The sequence below is a fragment of the Microtus ochrogaster genome, chromosome 10 (assembly GCF_000317375.1).
Source record: "Microtus ochrogaster isolate Prairie Vole_2 chromosome 10, MicOch1.0, whole genome shotgun sequence".
Lineage (NCBI taxonomy): Eukaryota > Metazoa > Chordata > Mammalia > Rodentia > Cricetidae > Microtus > Microtus ochrogaster.
Window position 1 is genome coordinate 20,701,643 of NC_022016.1, and position 12,452 is coordinate 20,714,094.

A 12,452-nucleotide genomic window follows, 5' to 3' on the forward strand; every position below is an offset into this window, starting at 1 on the left:
TGGAGGGCGCAGACAGGAGGCTGGAGGCAGCGCTGGCCCAGGGTGTTGACTCCATATACACTGCTCTCACAGCTTTAAGTCAGTAACTCAACAGCCCACACACAACAAATCAAGAGTTGAGGTACGGCTGGGTGGTGGTGGTGCTCACCTTTAATCCTAGCACTCAGGAAGCAGAGGCAGGCAGATCTCTGTGAGTTCGAGGCCAGCCTGATCTACAGAGTTCCAGGACAGCTAAAGCTACACAGAGAAACCCTACCTCAAAAAACCAACCCCTCCCAACCCCCTCAAAAGAAAGAGTTGTAGTCCCTAAGTACAGTGGCCAACTTTGAAAAGCAAGTTGAAATGACATGTGATCTCTTACAATGTCTGCTTTCTTCTAGCAATCACTAAGGCTATTCTACTCCCTGCAGCCAGGCACACAGCAACACCAGATTCTGATAACATTTCAACACACTGTTTCTACTTTAAAGAAATTTAAGAATAGCAAGAACTATATTAGTTAGCTTTCACTGTCTACTTGACATCACCTACAATCACCCAAGAAGGGAGTCTCCAGTGAGGGACTGTGCAGACCAGGTTGGCCTGTGAGCATGTTTGGGGGGGGGCAACTTGATTATAAATTGATGTAGGAGGATGTAGCCCACTGTGGGCAGCATCATTCTTTATGCATGTGATCCTAGGCTATATAGTAAACCAGCTAAGCTTGAGTCTCTGAGAGAGAGCCAGTAAAGGAAGTAGCAACCACACTTGGTTTCTGCTTCATACTCTTGATTGGGTTTCTGTCCTGACTTCCCTCAATTATGAGTACAAACCAAATATGTCCTTTCTTCATCTAAAGTGCATCTGGTCATGGTGTTTGCAGAGGAAGGAGACTACGAACTTATGTAAATAAGACACAATATTAAAACTCCAAAAAGTTAGAAATTCACTACTGCAAAATGAGATTGACAAATTTACCCCAGACCAAAGGAACGAAGGTACTGAGAGCTCCTGAGAGTGACCTCTTAGCATCCGCTGAAGTATATGCAGGATGCATGCTCCACCGAGGTAAAAGTGTGGAGTGTTAACGTACTGGTGCAGACATTTCTAATAATGTATGTCTCTGGAATCTGACATTAAATCATAAAAATCTCTTCGTTTCAACTAGGGAAAGCATGGCATTTATTTTACAAGCCTGACATATTTGACTAGGAAATTCTTTATCCTCCATGGACTAACTCTTAGGCTTCAGGATCTGAGGGTAGAGCCTTTATTCTTGACTAAGAAGGAACCTGAAAGCAGGCTGCAAAACCAGTCTTCCTGGGGCAAAGGCTCGGGGGGAAAAGTATACTTAGCAGAAAGCCCAGGGAGACAGGTTTGGCTGAGCACAGATTTTGCTTTGAAGGTGATGCTAAAAGGCCTAGAATGTGTTTTGATCGAATCAACCCTTCCCCCTCCTCTAATTTTCCCTCTATTCCTCCACTACTTTTCTCTCCCGACTTCATGTGCTCTTCTTAAGCTGAGTTCACTCAGTGGTACCTGGATGTAGGACAGTCGACGAGAGAATGGGTAGCCTCTTAGAGCCGACAGCCGTGACAAAAAGTGACTGTCTCTCCTTCAGCAGCCATCAACTCCTGATGGCTCCTTAGCCAGGGGTGGGACTTCTTGAGCCCCTCCCCAACCATCCTGGTATTCTGACTGGTTTGGTCTAGTGCACGCAGTCACATCTGCTGGGAGTCCCTCTGTGCCGTGCCCAGCAAATACCGTGTCACCGCAGTCTTTCGTGACCATCGTCCTGCACCAGTCTGTGACGATGCGGCCTGAGCCATAGGGGAGAGGGATGACGTCAATGTCCTGTTTGGAACTGAGCACTCCACGGTCTTTTATTGCCCACGATTGACTGGTTGCGGGTCTGTGTTAATCATCATCTATTTGGGGTGTGGCGGGGAGCTCTCTGGTGAGGACTGAAAGATACACTAGCTGTCCATTCTGCCACTACTCCTCAAGCGAAACGGCTCTCTGTTCCCTAACGGATTACACACAAAATGTGTTTTCTGCGGGAGTTTAAACCAGCTATCAATAATAAGGTGAGACCTCAGTGGGTGGTTTATGACTCTGTCCATGAAGCAGAATAATTGTAGCAGGTTTTCCCCTAGGGCCGATGACCTAGCCAGGCATGATTTGGGGCCGACATTTGGGGCTCCATTAATTGTACTCTAGTGGATTGGGACTTAAATCCAATCAGAAAGCAACTGGCTACTCCCATAACATCTGTGCCACTGTTGTACCTATGGACACTTATTGCCAGGCTAGATGTTACTGTAGCTCTCAGGTTTGGCGGAGGCTAAGGATTTTGAGCTTTTTATTTAGCTAGTCACTGGTATGGGAAGAGATTGGCTACAAGGAAAATAAGATATGACCCATAGAATAAGCAATCTAAGTTAAAATAACTAAATGAAATCAAGTAAAAATTTCTTGTTCCTCCAATCTAAGTTTATAAAGAATGTCATTTTCCTTGGCACACCAGTGTATACAATTTGAAGAAAGACCCTGAATTGCTCTGAGAATTATACGTCAAAAAACCAGTAATTGTATTTTCTTGGTAAATACGGACCTTTGATTCATAAATTGTCTAGGAATTAGAAATCTTCCTTGGTTAAACATGAAGTATTATCAAATAATTTTGATGAGAAACAAGTACACTTAGGAAAATTCCTGTGCATTCTTTGGACTTTTTTGCTGAGAGCTCCAAAGGTCAAGGGAGAAGCGCTCTGAGGTGATGAGTGCTGAGCTCCACCTCTCTGATGAAGCTTCTCACAGGACCGACTGCATTCTCTGCTTCCCCATTACTTCAGCAATGCTCCTCTCTTCTAGTTCCATCCAATGGCCCAAAGTGGACGGGAAAGAAGGGAGACGCACTCTCTGTGTACCCAAGGCCTCTTTCCCTGTTTATTCCTCTGAAATATGCTCACCCCTTCATTCTGCCCGCCCCCTTTCTGAGGTGAAATGACTCTCTATTCCCCTACCATATCTCAGCATCAAGTATGCTTTCTGAGGTATTTAACTTAGTCATCAATAACTTAGCACCAATAACAATAACAATAATCTAGGCCGGCCGGGCGGTGGTGGCGCACGCCTTTAATCCCAGCACTCGGGAGGCAGAGGCAGGCGGATCTCTGTGAGTTCGAGACCAGCCTGGTCTACAGAGCTAGTGCCAGGACAGGCTCCAAAGCCACAGAGAAACCCTGTCTCGAAAAACCAAAAAAAAAAAAAAAAAAATAATAATCTAGGCCAAAAGGTATCCAGACTCCTAATTTTCTTAAATTTTATTCCGTGTGTGTGTGTGTGTGTGTGTGTGTGTGTGTGTGCCCCTGTGGGTGTGTTACTTATATGTGGGACATGTGTATGCACACATACATGCATGTGGACGCCCAGAGTGACACTGGGTGTCTTCTTCGATTTCTCTCTACACTTTTTTTCTTTTTTAAGGTAAGGTCTTTTACTGAATCTGGAGCTCATGAATTTAGCAACAGTGGGCAGAGCGTGAGCTCCAGGGATCTGCCTGACTCTATCTCCTCAGCGCTGGGATTACAGATGTGCGCCATGGTTCTGGGCTTTTAGTCAGCTCCTCACACCCGCAGAGCTACCTTTTGTACCAGCTGCGCCATATCCTCAGCTTCGTGGTACGCAGTCTCAATATTACCACTGCTCGTAGAGTTCGTGTCCCATTAAAGGGCTGTTAAATAGTAGCGAAAAAGGAAGAAGGCAGCAAAAAGAAAAGGTGAAACCATTGGAAGCAACAAGATTCAGCGTGAGCCGTGGTGAGTCACTGGCTCCTCTGAGGTGGCCATTTTTAATATTTGACTGGAGACCGGGTTCTGAAAAAATGTCGTCTGAAGACAGGTTTTCAAAGCTCAGTGTCAAGGCCAGCCATGACCTCTGTGAGGACACTGGAACTGTCCTGTCACACCTCCCCTCCTGATGCCGGGGAATCTGACCACCTGGGGAATAGGCAATGCGCCATCTGACAGATGGGAATGAGGGTGAGCAGGCCAGGGACCATGGAGGAGTAAGAAATACATTTACTGAGGCCAGTGCTCCCAGCTGGGCCACCGAAGCAGCTGTCTGCATTGACCTAAAGCTAATAAGTCAGGGGTGAAAAAAGATGCAATTTCCAGACATGACTGAGTCAAATACATCATTCCACTTTTGTGAATAATGATGGACGCCCCGCACTGGCGGGGAAGCGTCGCCAAGGTGAGAGACAGAGTGAACGGTTCTGCTTGGATTCCCATCAGAGCGAAACCAGCACAGCAATCGAACAAGGTCAACACAGTTTTCGCCTGCAAAAGGCTAGCGAAGAGACTCGCCCAGGCCTCCCTTAAAGCCTTGCAAACACATTCTGTGAGTCAACAGCGTCCATCCCGAGGTTAGAGAACTGGCCGTATGGCAATATTAGCTCCTTCTGCAGGTCCATTTTGTTTGATTTCCCTTGGTACCCGCCTCCCGGGGAAAAGACACTGCCAGGATGACCAGCATCCTCGTGAAATTTGGGAAATGACTTCGGATTCATCTGGGGGTGTCTGCCTGGTCTGATTTTACCATTACCACAATGCTGTCAAGCTTCCTGCATTTCCTGGCAATGGAGTTGGCTGAAGAATCTGCCATCTGTCATGGCATTTAAAAGATAAAAATGGAATCATAAATAGCGCCAGCTCCTCAGGAAAAAAAAAAAAAGTCCAGCCAGCATGTCAAAATGGAGGACATTAACATGTTCTTTCAGGACCCAGCCGCCAGCAGCTGAAGTCAGCTTGCTAATCGCTCCATGTCATCTGTCCTAGCGTGGGCTGCCAAATCTCTCTTCCAGGCCAGCAGCACCAAACAATGCAGGGGAAATTTATGATTCACAAAATATTTTTGCAGAAGGTAAAATCCAACCATTAAGCCCTATTTAATTAAGGCTGCCACATCTTACATTAAAAAGAGAAAGGGGAAACATTCTCCTACCATAGAATTCATCCCTTTTACCCAGCCAAATTCCTTGCCAAATTTAACAGAGAGCAACATAAATTTAGGTGATTAGATTGGTTGCATATATTTAATTTTTAAAAAGCGCCATGATCACACTTTCATTAAAACAGGCACTCAGCTTTGGTTCCGAGCCACCTGACAAACAACACGGCAGCCTGCGATTGGGTGAGCGAAATGACAAGATTAAAATGTGGATCTTGGGCAGATGCGAGGCTCCTCCATTATAAATATGTAAAACTGCTGGCCCCAGATCAGAGCGACACATGGAGGGGCTTCCTTTGCACAAACAGAGTCTCCACAAATTTTTGACACAAGAAAGGTACAGCGCAAAGAATACTTCATTTGAAATAAGCTCTCAGCCCCCCCAGTGAGTTCTGATGCGCGATTGTTATTGTCAACTGGGTGACTTCCTTTGCCTCTTGGAACGTTAGGATTCTGTGCACAAACTGGTAAGAAGCACATTATTCTCAAGATGGTGGTTGGAGGCCTGGGAGACAGAGAGACTGCGAGTGTCTGGCCCCAGCCCCAGGCGATGTGGGTGTTCAGACAAGAGGAGCATACCCACAGGTAAATGAAGGTGCTGGAAAACATGAACACTTCTGGCCCCTGTGTTCTCCCTGAAGCCTTGTTTTCTAATCCCGAGACACTCAAAGGCCATCTTGGTGAAGCCCACAAGCCTGTACTATCTTCACTCTCAGAATTTGCTGTTTCGCTCTATTTGTTTGTTTGTTTGTTTTTGCTTAACTGTTTTTTATTTAAGTAAATGTATTTAGAAAGAAACTTTTTAACTCAAAAGCTAGAAATATTTGCATATTAAAAGTCTCAATTCCATAAGTGCTACAAAAATAGGTACAAGGAAACAATTTTTTAAATCTTGGGTATAGATGTTCCTCAAGGGCACAGATACCGGGGCTTGTATTCTTTGTTAAAGAGAGGAACCTAAGTATGCAGAGCTCTTAGGGCACAGCCACACCAATCCTTGACCTCCCTGGGGACCACTCTGAGGAGTGAGTGAGCCAGCGGGCCAGCTTCTCATTCTCCAGTCCTTGGTTTCCATGTGGCTTCTTCCTCCAGCAACACCACAGTTTCACACCTTTGCACCACCTAAGACCCAGTCCCTGGCTCTAGACAATCAGGCCCCCGATTTCTGCTGACGAAAACCTTCCAAGAAACCCAGTGTACAAAACCCATGTAGGAAACAGAATGTCAAGAAGCAAAACAGATTGAAGTCCAATTAGCACACTGAGGTGAGGACCCCAGGGCCCTTTGGAACCAGCCCCTCTTCTCTTTGTCTCCAGCAGGACCTGGGATGGCTTCTGGAAATCCTCACAGACCTTCAGAACACACTCATAGCAGCGAACTAGGCCAGCTCAAGGATGCTGCTCCTGAGGCATCAGATTCTTGAAGGGCTTTCAAAGACAGATTACAGCGGGGATTGAAATTACCCAAACTAGCACAAGGCCCAAGAACTTGGATTTTGCTCCCAGGTAACTCCCTGCTGAGCTAAAGAAAGAAGATAGTTCTAGGGGAGCTAGCTTTAAAAGGCCAGCTAAGGCTGCTTTTGCTGATAGGAGTTAAGCATGTCATAGGATCACTAGTCCTTAAGTAAGGGACTTGGGCTTAGGCTTTGCCATCTTTTCACCTGGCCCTCACTTCCCTACATCTGTGTGCGTTCACTCACTGGTTCCCCAGGCAGCTCCCTGCTTCCTCTGCCAACCACTAATGTCTGGAGCTGACAGTCCTGTGGGCACTGGCTAGAGACGCAGGAATGGAGAAAAGCAAGAAGGTGCAGAAATCCATCTAAAATCAAAAGCCCTGGTTCTGATAGGCATGCATTAGACCAAGGAGCACCCAGTTCCCTTAGCAAAGAGAGGAAGGAGCAAGCACCAGTTCTCCCTGAACCTTCCATAGTCCTCCATAATCCTGCTTGCCGCTGCAAAGACAGAAGGTGAGACTGTGGCTGTGGGAAGAACATACTCAATAACAACAGCAACACCGGTACAACAACGGCAGGCACTGCTCGCCCAGGTGTTCCTATACGCCAGATGTTGTTGTACAACATCACATGCCTAGTTCCTTCGGGCCTCGCCATGACCCTGTCTGGCAGGTACAATGATCACTATTCAGGCCCGTGGAAGGAGCAACAATACAAGTGGTTGGGTAACTTGATGAAGCCCATGGAGCTGTTAGTCACAAAGGCAATACACGACTCTTAGCCTCTATTTTCACCATGGCAACGTGGCACTTAAACACAAGAGCCAGCTAGGTGAGGAAGCTCTCCCTTCGGACGGTTTCATTCATGCCCAGCAATGCTGAAACACAGATTCAGTAAAGATATCGCTCCATTAAATAATTCTCTTCCTGTTTTAGGACATCTCTAAAGAGACAGAGGGGGCAGGAGAGGTGCATCAGCTAGCAAAGGTTTGGTCTGAAAGCATGAGAACTTAAACTTGAGCCCTAGAAGCCAAATAAAAAACGTTGGGTGTACTGGCCTGCTCTGGTTATTTAGTGCTGGGGAGAGAGACAGGAGGCTTCCTGGGCTTGCTGGCCAGCCAACCTAGCCTGCTGGGTAAGATCAAGGCTAATAAGAGACCTTGTCTGAAAACCAAGATGGACAGCATTTGAAGAACAACATCCAGACTTGTTCTCTGCGATGCACGTGTTTATGCCCTTGCACACACAACAGATGTGCAACACTCGTACAGGAACACACACATGAAAGAGAGGGATGGAGGGAGGAAAGACAGAGTGATAAAAGGAAGTACTGATTCCTGTCTGTTGATGTTTTTGTTGTTGTTCAACACTGGACTTAATCTAGACTACCCCTCAGAATCACGTTGAAAGCTCCAATGACAAGCAACATCATCCTCTCCGATGCTTAGACTGTTCACCACAGCAGGAATTTAGACAGGTAAAATATGACAGAGGAGGAAGCCATTGGAGTGGGGTACCTTTCTATCCTGTGGCAGTTTATGGGAGTTTATAACCCACTGGATAACACAGGAGTTTAGTATGCCCGTGTTACCATATGGTGCACTCCGGGAGGTTAAGTGGACATGGTAAACATCTTACTGGGATCAGAAGTCCTGTATATATGGCAGATATGTGAATGCATTCTAACTGGTGAAAGCCAGGGGTAGATCACATACCCACTACCTAATCCAAGATTGCTCAGTCCTTATGCCTGGCCTGGATCTCCAATTTTATCAAGACCACAAACCAGCCATCTTTCCCATCGCTAGACACAACCCTCAGAATTTCTCCTGCTTTATGAGGCTAGAAACAAATTTCCACATTTTAAATGAAGTCAGATTTGCATTAGTGTTGTATCTTTGCCTTTTCACCCCAGATCGTTATTCATCCCAATGATTTATTTGATGCTGAATCCTTGAGCAGGTGCACAGTCCCCAATTATAACCCGGTTTCTATGGGGAAATATGATCCACTTTGTGACAACATGATTTATGATATAGTTACAGGAACATGTTGTGTCAAAAGGCAGTGCCTGCTCATGCCAAATTTATTATGCTAATATGCGCCTTTTCCTCAGATAGAAAAATGCAGTCGGAAAGGGGGAATTACATTTCTATGCTTTTCTGGAGGGGGGGGGGAGTCTTCTTGGTTCTTTGTGTTCTTTTCAGAGAAGAGCTTGAACACAGATCTGCTGATCTCACTTAGCTTTTAACCCCAGCCCTGGTGATATTAAATGCTTCTATCATTTTAATAGCAGGCTTTCACTTTTGCCACAGTCAGGAAACAAGAAACCCCAGCTATTGGGGAGCCAGAAAGGACCTCATGTTCCCTCCTTTAAAGGATCGCATTGTTTCAAGCATCCCGAAGCTATGTAAGATGTTAGAGAAACACACAGCACAAAGGCTACTGCTAATATACTAACTTCACTCCTTTTCTCTTCCTAAATATTCATTTAAGGATGGGTTCAGAAAAATGTCATGGGCTCACCTGAAGCTGTCACTGGGGACGGCTGCCCGGCTCTTGTGTATGTAGCAGACTGTCTGTCCTGCTATGTCCATTTGGCTAAAGCTGGTGATGGGGACTCCGGGATAGTGGACGTACTCCACTTGGCCATACTGCGGTGGGGACGTGATGAGGTAGAGTAGTTCCTCGGGCTTGTCTGCTCCATCCACAGCCAGGAGAGTGGCAGTCGACAAGGAACCTCTGTCACCTTTGGCTACCACGAGTGGTTTTGCATGAATCACAATATCACCTGTGTGACAAGGAGATTTTGGTTAAGATTTATATTTTAAAATGCTTGATGCCCCTATTGCCGAAGATACCACACACTTCAGACTCAGGACCTGGAGGAACTGGGGTGGATCTGATCTGGATCCAGCTCCTCCAGCTCCTCCCTCAGGACCGGCTCCCCAAGGGTTAAAGGGGTCATACAAGCTGCCAGGGGAGAAAAGCAGCCAATGGTGTTCCTCGGCTATAAAATCTCTCACTCATTGTCAAAGACATTTTTTTTTTTTGCAGGAGATGCAACTATTATAGAAACCCACAACTGTTCAAAAGGCAGAGAACTACCGCCTTTGTGGCACCCAACCCCAACATATTTGCACCATAGTCTGAGGTGCAGGGAACATAGTGGAAGAGGGGCCGGAAACACCGGAAGTTGGATGATCAGAATACCTATGTCTGAGAGGGTAGCTGCACCTACGAAATCTTAACACTACAGTTATCTAAACAAGTCCCGCAAAGACAATATCAGTGGACATGCCAATCAATGTGCATGGTAGGAATCTCACAAGGTGCAACCCTTAGACGGCAAATATCCACCTATAGGCGATTAACAGCTGTTGAAAGTGGATGAACCAGTCTGGTCCAGGAATGAGCCCCTGATACGGTTATTCAATCCCCAATGGTCAGACCTAAGCACACATATGCATGAGCGACATTAAATTGACTCAGCAGGTTGCATGCATATGGATGTAGCAATAGAGATTGAAGAGGAAGAACCAATAATTTGAGAGGGAGTGGGAGGTACACGGAAGAAATGGAAGGCGTTGGAGAGGAACAGAAAGGGAGGAAATGCTGCAAACAGAGCACTCATGTCCGCCATTCTCAAAACTCCCTAAATTAAATACATGTGCTATCTGTGATGCACATTTTTTTTTCAAGACAGGGTTTCTCTGTAGCTTTGGAGTCTGTCCTGGAACTAGTTCTTGTAGACCAGGCTGGCCTCAAACTCACAGAGATCTGCCTGCCTTTGCCTCCCAAGTGCTGGGATTAAAGGCGTGCGCCACCAAGCCCCGGCTTAACCCTCATTCTTAACTTGTTTGGATTTAGGATCATCATGGAAATACAACTCTGGGTACAGCTGCTAAGGACTCACCTTGAATGTAGGCAGTATCATCCCTGAGATGAGGCCAGGAAGAATAAAAAGAAAAGCAAGCCAATAACCAGTCTTCATTTTTCTATTTCCTCACTGAATGCAAAATGGGTAGTAAGCTGCCTCCAGTTCCTGCCACCATGTCTCCCTGCACTGTGAGCCAAGATAAGCCCTTCTTCCCCCAAATTGCTTTTTAGTATTTGATCACAGCAACGGGGACTGTAACTAACACAACGTCCAAGGCAAATATAAACAACAAAGGCCAAACTGCAATCAAGTCAAAACTAACTGCTGTGGGGATCTTTTCTAACTAAAGAAAAGGATGAGTCAAAAGGACTGAGCAAACCCTTCACAGAAGAAGCAAGGGCACATTTTATAATACACCTGCTTGTAATGCTTAAGAAATGCTTAGATGAGCATTTGAATGTGCGAGATAGAAGTGATTAGTGCACGCTGGTGATGTTTCATTCACTGGACAGCCATTAAAAATTAGCACATCTAAAATAATAAGGTTTTATGTTAGAGATGTAGCTCAGTGATAAAGCGCTTGCCTGGCATGCCCAAGGACCAAGGCTCAACTCTTAACACCACACCATAAGTAAATAATAGAAATGAGCAGGGCTGCTTGGCGTCAGGCATAGGACTGGGCTCTTCCATGCACTCAGCATACTGAGAGGAGGAGCTTTATGGCAACCCACAGATGAGAATCGGGGTGTGGAGGGGCTACTTCTGCTAGAAGCTATGTGTTAATAATAATGGAGCCAGAAGCGGCTCCAAGTCACCAGCTAGAAGCACAACTCATAACTGCTCCACCATTCTAGTCCTTCCTCAACAACCGGCAGGCACCAAAGGGGCAAATACCCAACAAGAAAGATAAAATATGTGAAACGGATTAAAAACACAAAAGCCACCAGGTGTGGTGGCGCACGCCTTTAATCCTAAAGCAGAGAGGCAGGCAGATCTTTGAATTTCAGGCCAGCTTGGTCTACAGTGTGAGTTCCAGGATGGACAGGGCTACAGTGTGAAACCCTGTCTCAAAAAACAAAACAAAAAAACAAACAAAAAAACCCAACCAAACAACAACCCAAAACCCAATTAGCTATCTCTCTGCCACGTGCTTGTGAATGGGATGGAAGCATTGGATGTTGCTCTATAGCCAGGCTTACTGCCTGCTACTGCTCCCACAGTGGTAGTTAGGGACTGAGCCATGCTCACCTGCCTGCTGCTGCTCCCATGGCTCCCATGGTGGTGGTTAGGGACTGAACTATGCTTATCTGCCTGCCGCTCCTCACAGTGGTGGTTAGGGACCAACCCTCGGAAACTGAATGCTTCACTATTGCCTTGGTCACGGTATCTCATCACAGAAATAGAAAGTAACTAAGACAAACCTCTTGAGAAAACAAGGGGAAATAAAACACCAAGCAGTTTATTTATGTTTACATTTATTTATTCAGTGTGTGTGTGTGTGTGTGTGTGTGTGTGTGTGTGTGTGTGTGTGGCTAGTTCCTGCAGAGGCCAAAAGAGGGCATCAGATCCTCTGGAACTTGAGTTACAGATGGCTGTGAGTCATCATGTAGGTACTGGAAACCAAACATAGTCCTCTGTAAAGCAATAAATGCTCTTAACCATTGAGCCATCTGTCTGACCAAACTCTGGAGGCATCTTTGGTTATCATTAACTAAAGATCATATTGATTTCTACTGGCAGAGGCCAGCCTTGCTATTAAACATACCACAGTTCACAAGGAAATTCCCTGGGACAAAGATTATTCATTCCAAAATGTCAGGAGTGCCAAGATGATGGAATTCTGTTTCAAATAACCAAACTGGTATTTTGAGCATACTGAGCTGTTTATCTCCAATTGAAATGAAAGACTCAAATACCATTGTAAATTCAAATGAAAATCTAATTTGCAGATGCTTTGAGGTAACGGTGATAAACACACCAAACGCAGTAAGAGGAGCAAACAAATATTAGCAAAGAAAGTCAAAATATTGCAGGGCCCTTTTCCCAGGGGCATAGCCGCCTGTAGGAGGAGGAAGAGTACCCAGCTCTTCAGCACTGGGAAGGAAGGCAGAGTTTGGAAATAGCTAAA

At 45.7% G+C, this 12,452-nt stretch overlaps 1 protein-coding gene across 1 annotated transcript in view; it reads right to left on the reverse strand.

The window, feature by feature from the left end:
- Frem1 (FRAS1 related extracellular matrix 1) overlaps positions 1–12,452 on the reverse strand; it is a 152,423-nt gene that overhangs the window by 41,808 nt on the left and 98,163 nt on the right. The window contains exon 24 of the mRNA XM_005352752.3: positions 8,971–9,235. Within this exon, the coding sequence (XP_005352809.1) occupies positions 8,971–9,235 (265 nt within the window). The remainder of the gene's footprint in view (positions 1–8,970; positions 9,236–12,452) is intronic.